Genomic DNA, 16,859 nt, shown 5'->3' with positions numbered 1-16,859 from the left:
TAAAGGCAATACACGGTTTACTAACACCATCATTACTATAACTACTATAGAAGACAAATCCAGTCCACACGTACTTCTATTTTACAATTCCGCTCATTGTTAGAAAACGCAGCAATACCGTAGATAGCCATACAAACCCCATGCTATTTCAAAAGTCATTTCAATCAGCCTAATACAATACAAATATCTAAAATTCTTTCCCCCTTCTATTTAGGCATAATTGGAATAATTTTTGTGGCTTATTCCAGCACTCATTTACGTACAATCAATTAGAATGGCTGTCTATTTATTAAAGAAATTTTGTCCAAAAGAAGATCTCTTCTCTCTTGCCACGCCTCAAATTTGGCACAAGTCCAAATTCATTGGATATGGTTTTGGTTGGTGTCTCGAAATAGTTCAGAATTAGTCACCAAAAGGGTGAAATGTCTTGTAAATTTTCTCTCCACACGTTTCCACTGTACTCTATTTGTTCATTGGAGGTGATTCCAGGCTCGACTCTTGTTCCACTATAAAGATTGATATTTATATCTGTGGAATCTGTGCAAGTTGGATGGGCCTCTGGGCGATCAACCGCCTGTCTCACGCACTCTCGCATTCGCGCGCACGCTCACGCTCTCTCACAGTCGTTGTCGTCGTGTTACGTCTATACCTGAATTAGAACAGAATATTATCAAGAATTAGTATCTAGAAAAGGAATAAAATGGGCGCGCATTAAAACAGTTGCTAATAGGTGACTGGCTTTTGCATTCATTTTGTTGACTGGCAATCGACAAGGTGAGATATAAAGAGAATATTACACGGTGGCGCGAAGATACGTGTAATTTCTTTTTTATCATATAGATACATTCAAATATGAAACTTGTTGAAAAAATTGGAAAAACGTCATCGATATCTCCACTAGTGAGTATATGAAAAAATCTCACTGAGGATAAAAAATGCCCTACTACCCGCTAACACTAGATACTAACCATCTACAGTTGCTTAAGAGCGCGTAGTTTCCTAGACGCCCAGGTAGAAACTTGTTTAGTCTTGTGATTCTTGGATCGTCGGCCTTCTTGAAGTAAATCACTGATGCTTTGCTTATCGAACATTGGGTACACCTCACCACCAAATGCTTCGCAGATATCCCTAAGGGGTGGAAGTCGTATGGTTAACATTCTGTGCTCAGTTGTATGAAGGGGGAAAGGTAAATAAACTTAAACGTTAAAAACAGCAATTTATCTACTGGTTAAAGATTTATCCATTGGATAGTATTATCTACCCTTAGTACAACCGCGCCCTGGTTGTTTAGGCATACAATAACAATGTGCTTTATTTGTACCACAGATTACAATAAGGAGAAAATATAAATACAAGCATATTTACAAAAGGATGGTAGGGGTACCTAGAATAACTATGAGAGCTAAACGAGCTAGGTAAAACATAACGACACTTGGGGGAAAAACAGTACGAGCCTTGCGTTTCATGACCGGCAGATATTGTTGAGAAACTACGTGTTACTCATAATCAGACGATATTGATAACTAAGCTACTGTATGTTAGTATTCTTAGGAAGTCAATATACCCAATAAGTCCACTACTGCAGGTGACTGTCCCTTCAGAATGATCAGGATCTTCGGCGACTTGCTCCAGAAACCAAACGATGTGGGGAATATGAGGCTTCATAACCAGGACTTCAGCTGTTGATATCGAGAATACAAGGTATAAGAATGAATGTGGGATTATACCCTTCTCTTTCCGTTGTCTCTGGGCCATAAAACAATAAAGACCCTATTGGATACAACGTACAACTGTTGCGAGCAATGTTTAAAGTATAGCAGAGAGGTCACATGTACCAGCTTTTTCTTGCAACAAATGACCGCTACATGGCAAGTTAACAGAGAAACATCACGCCATTGGTACCAAGGGTTGAAACGTCTTTTTATGCCAATAGAATTTATTGCGCGCAGCGTTTCTGGCGATGTAATTTCATACAACAAAAGCAACTTAGTGCGCAACGATTTGTATTGTCGTTGTTGTATGAAATTCATTGTACTAGCCACTGGCCTCCAGTTTCAGTGTGGGTTGGGTTGTGAGCTAATCCCCTGCACCCGGAAAACACCACTGATTATGACAAGTCAAATTATTGTTGTCGACTCACCTGCAGGTGAAGACACAAAGGAATTAAATTGTTATGAATGTACAATACTTACGATCAACAGCCTTTTCATTGTCTCCTTTTAGACCTTGTATGATTCCAGTATAGGCTTCCAGACAAGCCTCGCGTAGTTCGTTTATGTAATCCAACATGTCATAATCAGGCTGTCAGATTAAATACCAAAGACTCAAGATAAGTTGCGGCAGGATAATGAATGGAATAAGACTACATGCACGGAAGATGGGATAAAAACGTTTGAAATTCTATCGAACCTGAAACAAACTTGGGTCAAGGCTAACCCTGAAACAATCTCTGGGCTGATCTAAGTCAGGGCACGGCTAACTCCCAGATTGAACCCTGAAACAACCTCTTGGCTGGCATAAGTCAGGGCACGGCTAACTCCCAGTTTGAACCCTGAAACAACCTCTGCGCTGATCTAAGTTGGGGCACAGCTAACTCAAAGATCAAACCCTAAAACAACCTCTGCGCTGATCTAAGTCATGGCACGGCTAACTCAAAGATCGAACCCTGAAACAACTTCTGGGCTGATCCATAAGTCAGGGTATGGCCATCTCACAGATCGAGTTTGCATTTAGCTTGTTTATAGGTTTTGCAGAGACCTAGCAAACTCTACTCACATGTGATTTCGGGTCCAGAAATCGAAAGCAAAACCCCAGAGGTGAGAGACGTGTACTGCCGCAAAAAAGCTTTTCCATTCAATAAACCAATGAATAACTAAAAGTCTCCACGATAAGAAACCATGTTACCCAAACTGAAGGGGTGGCTTTTATTCATAATCCAAGGGGATGCTAATACTTTACCTTTTCCACATTAAACTGTGAGGCCAGCGTTAGCGCACTGATTACAGCATCCAAGTATTTTTTAAAGTAATGACCAACAGCCAGGGCAATATCACCAAACACTGATAGGATATGTGGCTTGACTGATCTGTGCACATTCTCATCCTAAAATGAAAGAAATGCATTACCACTAAAGGGAAATGTGAGTAAGATTAGATAAACAGATTGTTGAGGGTTCAAAACAGTAACCGTCTTATTAGCTATTCTAAGATTGAAGAAAAAATGGGTTGGCATTGCAGTGCATTGTGGGATTGTTTTAGGGTAGATGCAAAAAATTATAAAACAGTTTTCCTGTATTCTGGTTGGTTGTATTTTCATTGGTGTAGGATAAATAGTTTTACACTTACTGCAAGATGAAGAAGTAGGATCTGCATAAAGGAGTCACAATACTGTGCAATATTGACTCCAAGTCCTCTAGCTATATCCCCCACCAGCCCTACAGCAGCAATGCACACCTATAGAAGGTCAAGAAAAAGTATTAGGATTTGTGTGACTATTTGAACATTCTAACTGGAACCTTGGATGCTGTGACTGGTTAAACATATATGAAGATGATATGAAGATAGAAGAGATACAGTAATCTGCTCTAAAAGGTACAGTACAATAGAATGTTGCAGAGATTGACAGCAGGTGCACAGGCCTCCCCACTATATTCCTACCCAAGGGTCAAAACAATAAAAAATATTTACATCAAAACCTGAAGATTTCAATCCTCAATAGAAGGGAATTCTATCATTTTGACACCCAGGTTGGAATTAGTTCTAGGTGTCTTATAACATAAGGGTACACACAAGTGACCCAATAATCAATATGAGCATATTTCAATAACATTGTCATTGATAGGTCATTCTGACTTAAATAGTTTCGTTGAATACAAAGAACATTGAATCAGTCTCATCACTAAGATCCATGTTCTTGACGAGAATAAGAAGGAGAAACACAAGTCATTCTAGCTATTCTTGAATCTTGAAATGATCTATCTCCTATGGCTTTTCGCCTATTGCCTATCGCCTTTGGTGATGACAATGTTTATTGAAATACAGTTGTTATACATGCGTGTATAGCAGTAAATCGTAGATGTTGAAAAAGAAATACCTGATATTCTGCAACATTCTTTAAACTTAGTTCAAGATAAGGAAGAAAAGGATCCATGTACTTTATGAAATCAACACCAACAACTAAAATGAAAGAAAGATAGCAAACATTGTGTGACGATCCTAACAACATCTGTGTAGGAGGCTAGGATGGCCAATAAACAAAATGGTTTAAATTTCGAATAACCTTTGAATATTCTCATTTTTAAAGTTAATTCACAAGGTAGAAATAATAACCAATCAGAAATGATGATTCTAAGTACTTCCAGCTGATCTGAAATACTGACGTAGAAATGTCATGAAGCCCGTGAAAGTTGACTAACGAAAAATAAATAGCATGCCTGCCAAATATAAAACTCATAATAAATATTGTCACAGGTATCAAGTACTTATTAGCAATGTTATTTTTTCATTTGGTGTCCCAGAAATCCATAATTTTCTCTGTTCCGATTGGCTACTTTCTTTTCTCAGATCAGTTGGTTACGATAAAATTGAAAACAGATGGTAGAATACCTTCTACCAAGGTACCGACAGCCATGAGAGCATCCTCCTGTACACCACAGATGCTGCCCTTGGAAGATGCATCAAACATTTGTAACAAAGCATTCATGATTGGATCAGCTATCTGTTGGGCATCCTGTGGATTAATCTTTCTCAGCACACTCTAAAATGAAATAAGAAATAAAAAATTCTTACAACAAGAAATGTCCCCTATAGGTATGTTCCATTGGGCACTTCAAATTCTTGGATTTCTTTGGCACTTGGTTGTTGACTCAAAAAGGTTTAAAGTGCGGATATTCCCTGCAATAATGCATGAAAAAAGCCTGTTTTTAGGGTTTCACATGGTGTGATCACACCTTTATGCAATAACAGCCATACACACATCATTTACAATTCTATTATTATCATTAGTAATACCTTCCATTTATAATATCCATAATAACTATTTTTATTGATAATCATTAAATTATGTGAGAATAAACTTGAACCTCTATATATCTCTGTTTACGAGTGCATCATTACGAAATACTGTCAATCAATCAAATCTGCCGACCCATACTTTTCGTACAATGTACATGGCACTATTCATTTCAGAGATTTCAACGAACTTATTTAAATAGTATCTTTTGTTATTTTTTAAATCTTACCTGCAGTGTAGCACAAAGTAGTGACTGGAGATCATTGTACTGACTTCTCTCAGCAGACTGAACTTGTCTCTGTGGAAAGCAAAACCATGAGATAAACTTTACTGAAGCCATAAGTACTGGCCTAATAATATCAAAAGTCAACCTCCACTTCCATCCATTATTTCTCAAGTACTGTGCTATATGAAGAATAGAGAAAGAATGGCAGAACGGCAGCCAATCAGCGATGTTGAGTGATGGGAAGACAAAGACAACAAACCAGACAACATTAACAAGGTTTTCAACACATCATGCTTCAAACCGAAAAAAACCCTCATGTATAATTAACAAGTTTGTTTAAGTGGATAGACTGTATTTGCTTGATCTGTTGTATCATGTATGATTGCCTCAAAAAAATATTCAAAACTGCTTTACAAATGTTTTTTATAAGGCTAATTACTATAGTTCATTAAGTTTGTTTTATGTTATTGCTTTGCAATTTTTCAAACAGACAGCAAACACAGTAACGAAAGTGACATGATTGGTAACAAAAGTAATACGCAAATAAGCACATTGTAGCGAAAGTACAGGATACCGAGATGTGTAGGTACCTCAAGGTGCAGAACTTGCTGTAGCCTTTGCATGATGGTCAGTGTAGTCTTCTGTACAACTCCATAGCAATCCTGTCAAAGATTACCAATCAAAGGTAGATGTGTAAAAATAATGGTTATTCAAAACAGCACTGGAGTATTTAGGTACAAAATGAAAATCAAAGGGCAATCATTACTGGTAATCATCAACACAAAAAGACAGTTGACAGAGACAGAATTCTAAACATTTCAGGAAATTTTGAAAAACAGAATATTTCAATTTTTATCTTTGAAATGGCATGATTCCATTTAAAATTGATTGTATACTTTTAGCGGAATTTTGGTTAGTGATATCAATATAAATAAGGTCATTTTACAGGACCTGCACACATACCTTTGCACTGTTCTTGATCATTTCCATGACAGCCTCGTATGCTGCACTTCTTAGATTAGACTGATTTGCATCTGGCCTGTTTGATAAAAACACGAAACAGATTTAAGAAAATAATTCATTTTTATTTTTAAATCGCTAGTCAATTTTTCTTTGAAGTTCTGAAGTTTGTACTGAGGTTGTGAACTTGAGAACAAACTTCGGAAATGGAGTGGTCAAAGTTTCGTGATATCAACTATACAGCAACTATGTTTCAATTAAATAAGGTGTATACAAAAACAATGGTACATGATAAAACAAAATGTGAGACTATTGTACATTGAATTCCCATTCTCATAAAAAAACTGAAAATCGTCCAGCCTTCGAAAAATCAAACGCCAGTGAAATTATTACTTAGGTGTTTAAGAAGACTTTTGTTCTAACCTTACAGTCACTTCCAATAGTTGTTCTACAATTGTTGGGAAGAACTGTGATAAGCAGTATGTTTGTGGTTCTTCATCAGTTTGTGTATCACTGGCTGCTTCATATGCCGCTTCACTCAGGGAATTGAAGGCCTACATCAGGAGAAAATATCAATCATTAGAATGTTATTAGTATAAGTAATACAGGATTAATCAGTTAATTTGAACTAATTAGGAAACATTTTGGTAGGAAAAAGGGGGGAGATGGGCAAATTTCTATCAGAAAAACGGGGGGAAGCACAATAATGTTATTTTAGGAAGAAGCAACAAGCCTTGCTTAGGGGGGATTGTATTTTTTTGCATGACTTTAAGGGGGGTGTTAAGAATTATTCTGGACATTTCAAATTTTCACCTGCCATCCTCCCCCCCCCCCCCCCCCCCCCCCCCCCGCCATACATTATGAATGAAGCCTTACTTACCCAGCACACATTAGCAGCAACTCTGGGCTCAGCAGATAGACTCTGGGTTAGTGTAGTAACGACCATGACCAAGAATTTCTCACTAATCACTAAATGGGGCATAAGTTCACAAACACGGCCAATAACCCATGCTGCTGAGTCCCTAACTACTACACTATCATCAGCCAAACGTTGAGCAATAACTGGCAATGCCTTGAAAACAAATGTAAAAAAAATTTTTTTTGAGTAATACAAAAAGAAATAGAAGTGCCATTGTGATGAGAAAACTTCATGTAATGTCAAATGTAAGTAAGAGTGCTGATATTCCAAACACCAAGAGCCGAGATAAAAATACGAGACCTATTCTGATATATGTTAAGCAACATCTGTTTTCAAGGTTAGAAGTGTGTAGGGGGTTCAATAAAATAACATTTTGGTGATCTACATTACTGTAAAATTCTGTTCAGTGAACAGAAAAAATTCCCATACTTACATCAGCTACATATGGTTCTAGTGTTTTAATATCTGGACCTTCTAGAATAGTACCTGAATATTTCAAAAAAATGTATCTTGTCAAGTGTTTGAAGATGCACGTATGTATATAACCATAATAAGATCAAACTAGAATAATGGACTAGAAAGACAACCTCAGCTTATTAGCATCTTTCACTCCTTCCTACCCTTTTTAATTGCTACAGCAATTCTTCTAAAGTTATACAAACTCTGTCTCCTCTATGGCAAGCCAATGGTAGCAATATTTAATGCACAAATAAAATATTTAATCCACGAAGAAAATATTTAAATCATGGCTTTAAATATTTAAAAGTGTAAAAAATATACTTAATTTAAACTTTAATTTTTTTATTTATTCCTTTTTTAATTTTCTGAAGTTTAAAATTTTTATTTAATTCTACAGATTTTTATTTAAACTTCATAAATATCTTTAAAATCAAAATTATTTATTTAATCTTTACATTTTCATTTAATATTCCTGGGACGGGCTCGGCCAAATCTGTCTGGGAACGAGAATCGAATGCTAAAAACAAAAATGGCTACGGTACCTGACCGATACTATTTTTAATGACCGATACTATTTTTAATATATATCAACGATCTTCCAGCTAAACTACAGTCCAAAGTTCGACTATTTGCGGATGATACTACTGTGTATATGACTGTGGCTATTGAAACTGATGCTGCCACCTTACAGAAAGATCTTAAACTTCTTGAAGAATGGGAAAATAAGCCGCAGATGTCTTTCCACCCTGACAACATAATGTGCTTTGAGTCACATGGCGTAGGTCTGCATCTTTTTCCTTAAGGGTCTGGTTGTGTAGGACGTAATCATAGATTACAGGCTTGAAGCTTAAGGAAAAAGATGCAGTTAAGCACCTTGGTGTCACTGTACATCATAAGCTCTCTTGGAATGAACATATATGCTCTGTATTCAAGAAAGCAAATTCATCCATAGGCTTTCTGAGACGGAACTTGCAAATTCACCAAAAACACATCAAGCTAACGCATACAAAACCCTTGTTCATCCTCAAATTGAGTATGCGTCTGTGTGGGACCCTTTTACCCAAGTGAACCAAAATAAGATCGAAATGGTTCAGAGAAGAGCAGCCAGATTTGCTTGTAACAACTACAGCCGCGAATCAATTGTACCGCAATGTTGGAAGAGCTTGGTTGGCGCAGTCTTAAGCAGCGCAGAGCTGACCAGTGATTAGTTATGCTGTACAAATTTATAAACAACTTAGTTGATGTAGATCTCTGTAATGAACTGATACCCTTGACAAGAAACTCAAGAAATAATCACAACAGATCCTTTAAGATTCCTCTCGAGAAAAAAACATATATACAATACAGCTTTCTACCATGGACAATAAATCAATGGAACAATCTACCCGCTGAATTAGTCACAGCCCCAAATGTTAATGCATTTAAAAGTGGGGTCTGTAAATTAGAACACTAACTTTGATCCTGACCTACCTGAGCACTTAAGCCTCGAAGAGAGGGCATGCTTGTAATTTGGTAAATGTAAATGTACCAATGGCGTAAACAGAAGCGAAGAGAGGAAAAGAGTTTTTCTCCGACCTTTTCCCTCTCTTCACTTCTGTTTACGCTGTCACCCATGGTAGCCATTTTTGTTTTTAGCATTCGATTCTCGTTCCCAGACAGATTTGGCCGAGCCCATCCCAGGAATATTAAATGAAAATGTAAAGTTTAAATAAATAATTTTGATTTTAAAGATATTTATGAAGTTTAAATAAAAATCTGTAGAATTAAATAAAAATTTTAAACTTCAGAAAATTAAAAAAGGAATAAATAAAAAAATTAAAGTTTAAATTAAGTATATTTTTTACACTTTTAAATATTTAAGCCATGATTTAAATATTTTCTTCATGGATTAAATATTTTATTTGTGCATTAAATATTGCTACCATTGGCTTGCCATACTCCTCTACCAAAATACCTGTTCCCTCTTACTAGAGCAATGTAATGGAAGGATAATGGCAAAATGACACATTTCTATCTGATCAAATACAGGTGCCTATAAATATGCCTGCCAAAATGAAATATATATCTAACACACCTAGTCTGGGTGCTCTTAAATTACATCAAAATAAAAGTCAGGATAGCCTACCCAAACATATTAAGCTTTTAAAATAATTAAACAAGCAAAATGCAATAAAGAGTTTGAAACTCGCTTAAAAAAGGAAAAGAAAAAACTCTTAAATAGTAGGGGGGTCTAGTCTCCCCTACCACCTGCCTCTGCACCTCCTCTGCACTAAAGGCCATAATTATTCATCTCCGTCTTACAAACTAACTCTACTTTCCCTTCCCCTCTTACCAAAGGCCATGATAGCTGCATCCCTTTCTTTCCAGTTGGTGCTTTGGAAGTTATTATGTACAAACTCCAGCATTGGTTGTACTACCATATTCTCACAGCACTGAGCTAACAACATTAAACATACGCCAGCAGCTTTTGAAGGAATCCAGTCATCTTCATCATCAAATTCTTCCTATTTATGTTAAAGAGGCTTTATTAACATATAAGGCAACCCTAACCCTATCCTACTAGCCATTCATTCTTTCTTTCATTTATTCTTTTTCTATTTTCTTCAGTTTATCTTTTGTACTTTCTTTCTTTCCTTTCTTCTTTCTGTCTTTGGTTCATTCATTCTTTAATCATTAAATTAATGGTCGTATAAATCATTATATTATTTTTATTTATTTATTTAATTATCTATTTATTAATAATTGTTAAATTGCACTAAATTAAAATATAAATCCAACACTCAAAACTGCAATCAAGAATGCCTGATCCTTTTCCTGATTGTGTAGTTCCAGAAATTATTCATACCGCCCACCCCCCAAAGAGGAATTTGGAATTTCCGAGGGGTTGGAGGGGATCAAAGAAAGAACAAAATTACAGAGTTTGTAGGGAAGAAAATCCGAATTTCCGGGGGTTGGAGGGGGGTTTGAAAAAAATCCTGTGGGGGGAGGGGTATGTATAATTTCTGGAACTACACATTTTCAACATTAGAGAACTGTGAACTTGAGTGAACTTGAGAACCAGGAAGGCTACAACCCCCAATATCAACCTACTAGCCTATTGTTGACTGCGTTCATAAATCAATTTGTTAGTCATTAGTTCTTTAAACTCACCTGCTTTGTCAAACAGTTGGTCAGTGGTTTGATGAGGTGCATCAAGGCTCCCTTTGCATAGAACCTACTTGCCTGTTCTGGGGTTCTATGCTGTTCTTCAGCCTAGAAAATCAAATCCAATAATATATTATAAAACTGTTAAGTATCCTCTAAATCAAAAGTATGTGTGTGCATGTGTGTGGGGGGGAGGGGGAGGGGGAGGGTGTTTAGATTTGAATATACAGACTTGTGTTATGCACAGTTAAGACTAGACGTTGGTGACTCTTGTCATAGTAACAAGAGGGTTTTCCTTAAGGGTCAGAGATTGGAGAATGCTCCAGTAATTGAGCAAAGTACTTCGGCTTCAACTACCATGATATTCCCCTATTATTTCAAAACTTAACGAAAACCCTACCAGGACTCTCTGGTTGGTTCAAAATCTTTGATTATTTCAAAACTTAGTGAAAATCCTGTAACAAATAATTTTCTTTACTATTATTTTGAAATCATAAAAGATTGATACAAATATAATTTACTGGTTTAAGCACCATCCCCATTGAAGTGCTGCATATAAAAGTAAAAATATTGAGGAGTGCCAGCCTCAACTAAATTGCGCAGCACTCATTCTAGACAATGCAGCCAATCACATTTAAAACATGTTTATTTTGTTGTTAACATTTGCTTGTTAACAATTACAAAATAATGTTATGATTTTTAAAGAGTGCTGTCCTCAAATAAGCGCCACCCCAGCATAAGCGCTGCAATCAAAACAATAACACTGCAGCAGTTTATCAAATAGCTACTGTAATGTGAAAATATCGAACACATACCTCAGCCAATTCAATAGCTAAATCCATTTCTTCATCACAGACTGTAGACCAAAATTCAATTCCTTGTAGACTGATTTCATCAACATCAGATTTTATAGCCTCTATCGTGATCTAATGAAAGAAAATCAGGAATTACTTACTATACTGGATAATGCACTCAAAACTTCACAATCCGTTATCAAAAGAATTTGTCAAACTAATGAAATAATCATTATCAAACCAGCAAACACAAAAGCTTTAAAAAATATTTATATAGCGGTCTAGAATTATTATTGTTTTGACAATCACAAGATACAACCAAACAACGGCCAGTCCCTTTGACCAATCACATCAATTGGTCACCAGAGCTAAAAATACAATATCATCTAAGAATTTCCGGCTAGAATTGGAACTTTGTCCGAATAGGAATAATCGCCTTGCTGGTCATTTTTGACCAGTAACGTTAAGCCAGGAACAAGGTATGACTGAGTTACATCAATTTGGCTGGTTATCATGATTAGCCTTGATCATGGATATTTCTGATTATATAATATTAATAATACTTACAGCAAAAAGAGCAACTCTCATGTATTCTTCCATATGTTGATAGTAAAGTGACATGATCTTTACAAGGCACTGTAGTGCTGCAACTTTGATCTGAATAAAATGATACATAAAAAAGAATTACAAATGCTGTTAACATCATGAAGAGTAAATTATGATACAGTATAAACAAATTAGATTTGTTACACATTTAGCGTCGATATCAGTGAAATAAAGCCGTGAATAAAAACCATGTCAGTGAAGTGATATGATATCACTTCATGGTAAAACTGTCCAATAAGATCTCTAGACATATTTTAGTTTTGACCAATCAGAGACAACCCTAAATGTATAATAAACAAATAATCACATGTTAAGAGCCTGATATTGTTTTTATTCACTCATTTTTTGTATCATAATGCTCACTCACTCCAGGACTTGCTTGTTTGCAGCATAATACAAAAAAACTCATGAATAAAAACGATATCAAGCTCTTAACATGTGATAATCTCTATCACATATTAAGAGCCTGATATTATTATTATTCACAAGTTTCCATTGCTCCAGTGAGCGATATGATATGGAAAACAAGGGTCACATTAATTTTAGGGGCAATACATAACATTACAATGTGTAATAAAATAAGAAATGCTTACTGTTGTTTCAGTGCTTTGGGTTGCATCACAGACTACTTCCATTATATAATTCCTTTCAGTCTAAAATAACAAATTTTATTTGACATTAAATAAGAAAACTGTAATCATGTACTTTATGAAAAACAGACTTGTGTCTATCAACAATCAGCTGACTGTTGGCCAATGAATGATAATAATCAATGATTTATGATTTATATAGCACCCTTTCTATATGGATATAATCAAAGGTGCTTTAAATTGAGTTGTGAATGACAGATTGCTATTATACAATTCACAAGCACTTAGAGTTTTCAATGCCAGGGTTTCTTTACATCCTCAGTGGTTCTTTTACATCCCTCCGATATTGGTTAGTAATGATGAGTGCGGACCTGTCATTTAAAGTGGTCATCTGAGCCACTTGAAAGTCTAACCATTTGCAGATGTAATTACAAAGGCAGCACTTTCTCCTCAGTTATTTTAAGACCCTGAGTGTTGGTCCGTATGAATCATGCAAACGCAGCCTATTGTTGACCAATATAAAATGACTGCCTCACAGAAAGAAAAAACTAAAGAAAACCTTACCAGTTGCTCAAAATTCTGCTTAGTAAATTCCAAGGAATTCAAAAGGGCTCTTGTTGCAGCTAATCGAATGTGAATACTGACGAAGGGAGCAGAGAAATATTAGAAAATTGATTTAAAAATAAATAATTTAATTCTTAATTCTTACTGGCTGGAGTCATGTCTGCTTTATGAGAGCAGAAAGCATGCATGCATGCTTTCTATTTTATCATTGTTATGCAAATAATAACTATTCCAATATGTACTGCATTTAAGAAATAAATAGATAAATAAACTTGCTAAAGCAGCATGGGATGGGCAGAACACTTGAGAAATGTCGAGGGACTTCACTATACATCATGGTTCTCCTTTGCATCTTCTCTTATTCTGCCAATCCCACCTTGTTTTATGAGGGCACGTGATACATTCATGCATTTTCTATTTGTCTTCTATAACCAATAATATACACTCGATTGCAGAAGCGTTGTAGCATACATTCATACAAATATCTAATTAGATGCATAATGCAAAATAACCATTTTCCAACTGATTTATAATCAGTACAATCTAATAGACAAGAAATAAAACTTTTGACCGTCATTGAATGAAACAAAAAATGAATAAAGTGATTTTTCCGTTTTGCATATCATTAAATATACTGAATGAATTAGATATTTGTATAAATGCATACTACAACATTTCTGCAATCGAGTGTAATTTACATTATAATATGATACATATATTATATATCGTTTTACCCTTCTTAAGGTAATTCTTTGAAAAATCTTTCAGAAAGCTGAATTATTTCCATAAATCAAAGTGATTAACATGTGATAAACATTATGCCATATATGTTTGTATGATAATTCATTATGAAATAATTGGGGTACTACGCACGCTATGATTGGTCGAAAACCATGTTTGATGAGAGTATCAAAACACGCTACTGTCATTTTTAATCTATTGCGTGCGCTCATTGGTCAGTTTGAATAAGACCGCACGTTTGTTATTTTATAAAACAAATCAAAAACAGTTTTCTATTTGATACTCTGATCAAAACACTTGAGATGTTGGGAGAACACTCGAGAAGCTGGAAACCACTCCGCTACGCGTCGTGGTTTCCTACGCTCCTCTCGTGTTCTCTCAATATCCCACGTGTTTTGATCAGAGTATACCGTTTTTGATCTGTTAAACAACATCGGAACTTTTTGGTAACAGTAATATCAAATACATCACATGCAATCTAGAGGTAAGTCAGTGGACTTTTTAAAATTAGCTAAATCAATATCAATAATAATAAGATACCGATAAACCGATTTGTGTAATGCAAATCACCTTGGTTCATCTTTCTGCATGCCTTGAATGATGGCTGTCAGTATAATATTTGCCTGGGTGACAAGATGTTCAGGTTCCTAGAAAGCAGAAATCATCAGTCCAATATCCAATCATGATTTGTGGTTAAAATTGAGCATGGATAGTTATCAGTGAAAAGTAGAAATGCTAGAAAATTTATAATTGCTACCTATTTCTGGTTTATTTTTATGTGGATTCATAGCCAGCATTCAAAAAGTTAAGTACTTCAAATCAAAGCACCTTTTCCAGTCCTTAAAAATAAGTTATCAAACCCTGAAACAGCCTCTGGGCTGATCTAAGTCAGGGCATGGCCAACTCCCAGATCAAACCCTGAAACAACCTCTGGGCTGGTCAAAGTCAGGGCATGGCTAATTCACAGATCAAACCCTGAAACAACCACTGGGCTGATCAAAGTCAGGACATGGCTAATACACCTTTCCATTTGGATATCCATGAAACAATGGTTTCAAGTTGAGTATGGACTTGATGAATAAAAGTATCAAGTTTAGTCTGGATATCAAACCATTGTTTCATAGCCATCCAATTCAGAAAGGTCTATTTACAGATCAAACCATGAAATATCCTCTGGGCTGATCTAAGTCAGGACTTGGCTAATTTGCAGAACAATTTGGAATTTAGCATGTTAGGTTTTGCTGAGGAATGAAAACCTGGAGAACTCAAAGAAAACCCTTGCACCTATAGAGAGAGGTCCAGCAAAGTTGAATACCTAAAGGTGAGGAGAGGGAGGAGAGGGAGGAGACATCAATGTTTCACAACAGCTGGTATGTGAACTTACAATATCCTGGCAAATGTAGCCAATTGCTTCTAATGTTTGCTCTCGTAGGGCTTCCATGTCTTTAGAAGAATTTGTAACATTGTGCACAAGTTTTTCCATCAAATCTAAATTCTGTCCATTGGGGATTTCTGCACAGGCAATAGCTGCAATACACTGGATTAAAAAAGCTGGATTAATTAACTTAATAGTGTAAAATAAAAATATAAATTTACGGTGTAGGGTTCGACAAACAAAATGACAATATCAGCGAAAATAAATAAATACATATTGAAAAACTTTCGGATTTAAGATCGCTTTTCTCGAGGAAAACTTGAAAATGTTTATAAGAATATAGTCATAAAATGTCGTATGTGGATTAAAGATTTTTGATGATGATTAACATGCTGTTGTTCAAGCGAATTCATAGACGGAAATACGATGGAATCTTACTTGTGGAGCAATGGCTGGTCTAGCTGTTTCTGTTCCAAGAGTAGCCACAGCCTAAAAATAAAAATATACCAGTTTTATAGTAAGCTTACTTGAAAATCAACACCATTTCTTATAGGCCAGAATCCATATTACTTTGATGTACAAAATGTACTGATCTGTACTATAACTACAGGTATAAAATACAATTGAGCTTTGTTATAATATGTTGTACCTGTCGAAAGAGCATTGTTTCTTATTGCATGAGTTCTTACCCGAGTTCTAATATGATCTCTGACATTTGCATCCAGCGAAAGCCACCGTTGTTGAACCTGTGCTCTGATGTTAAGATCTTTCGAGGTGAGCTGGTTCTTTAGCTGTAAACCAGCCGCCATACGAGCAACTTGCGACTTCCCGCCATCCGACAATTCATTGACCAAAGCAACTAGAAACTGAGGCTGTCATAAATCAATAGAGAAACCTTCGTAAGTACGCCATGTTGAGTATGAAAAACGAAAGGACACCGGAAACTCCATTATCAACATTCCTCAACAAACACATAGTCTATACGTTTCATGACGACTAAGCCCAACATTTAGGATTATACATACCAGATTATTAAGAGCAGCTTGTTCCAGGTACTTCTGTGCATTCTGAAGTTCGTTTAGATCTAATTTTTAAAACGATATAAATAAAATTTGAGGTTCTGGTGTAAATTTGCCGGTACTGGAGATATAAACGGGACGTAACGTTAATCGGCCATGTGCTTTCCCGCTCAAAACTCTGCTGACTTTACTGCTTTCCGCCAAACGGCTCATTATCACTAGAATACGTTACCTGATGAAACAGTTGCTTCGAGAACGTGGGTAAGATCCATCCTTAATGGCTGAAAAGCTTGGTAAAAAAGCTTCAAAGTCAGCCTTGAGTAATGGACAGTAATCTCGCACTGGAGGAAATTTTGAAATAGAAGAGACCCGAAGAGTTTTCGCCCCGTCGTGATGAGGGTTCATCAAAAACTAACCAATCACAACGCTCCTTTTCAAACTACGATAAGTTG

At 36.0% G+C, this 16,859-nt stretch overlaps 1 protein-coding gene across 1 annotated transcript; it reads right to left on the bottom strand.

Moving 5' to 3' along the window:
- LOC116293409 (importin subunit beta-1) lies at nucleotides 1-16,781 on the bottom strand. The gene is made up of 26 exons (XM_031700832.2): nucleotides 16,640-16,781; nucleotides 16,414-16,472; nucleotides 16,078-16,260; nucleotides 15,827-15,877; nucleotides 15,398-15,550; nucleotides 14,584-14,660; nucleotides 13,273-13,348; nucleotides 12,712-12,771; nucleotides 12,080-12,169; nucleotides 11,534-11,644; nucleotides 10,725-10,826; nucleotides 9,907-10,078; nucleotides 7,549-7,601; nucleotides 7,077-7,268; nucleotides 6,620-6,750; nucleotides 6,200-6,275; nucleotides 5,827-5,898; nucleotides 5,240-5,308; nucleotides 4,605-4,755; nucleotides 4,093-4,175; nucleotides 3,345-3,452; nucleotides 2,959-3,102; nucleotides 2,193-2,301; nucleotides 1,565-1,679; nucleotides 969-1,128; nucleotides 1-649 (listed from the first exon to the last, which is right to left on the bottom strand). The coding sequence occupies exons 1-25, from the start codon at nucleotides 16,677-16,679 to the stop codon at nucleotides 972-974; spliced, it is 2,634 nt and encodes an 877-aa protein (XP_031556692.2). The 5' UTR covers nucleotides 16,680-16,781; the 3' UTR covers nucleotides 1-649; nucleotides 969-971.
- Nucleotides 16,782-16,859: the final 78 nt, after the last annotated feature.

This window comes from Actinia tenebrosa, unplaced genomic scaffold, assembly GCF_029948245.1.
Source record: "Actinia tenebrosa isolate PJP-AT-01 unplaced genomic scaffold, QUT_ActTen_1.0 PGA_scaffold4__44_contigs__length_22323623, whole genome shotgun sequence".
Taxonomy (NCBI): domain Eukaryota; kingdom Metazoa; phylum Cnidaria; class Anthozoa; order Actiniaria; family Actiniidae; genus Actinia; species Actinia tenebrosa.
This window is presented reverse-complemented; position numbering and strand designations above follow the sequence as displayed.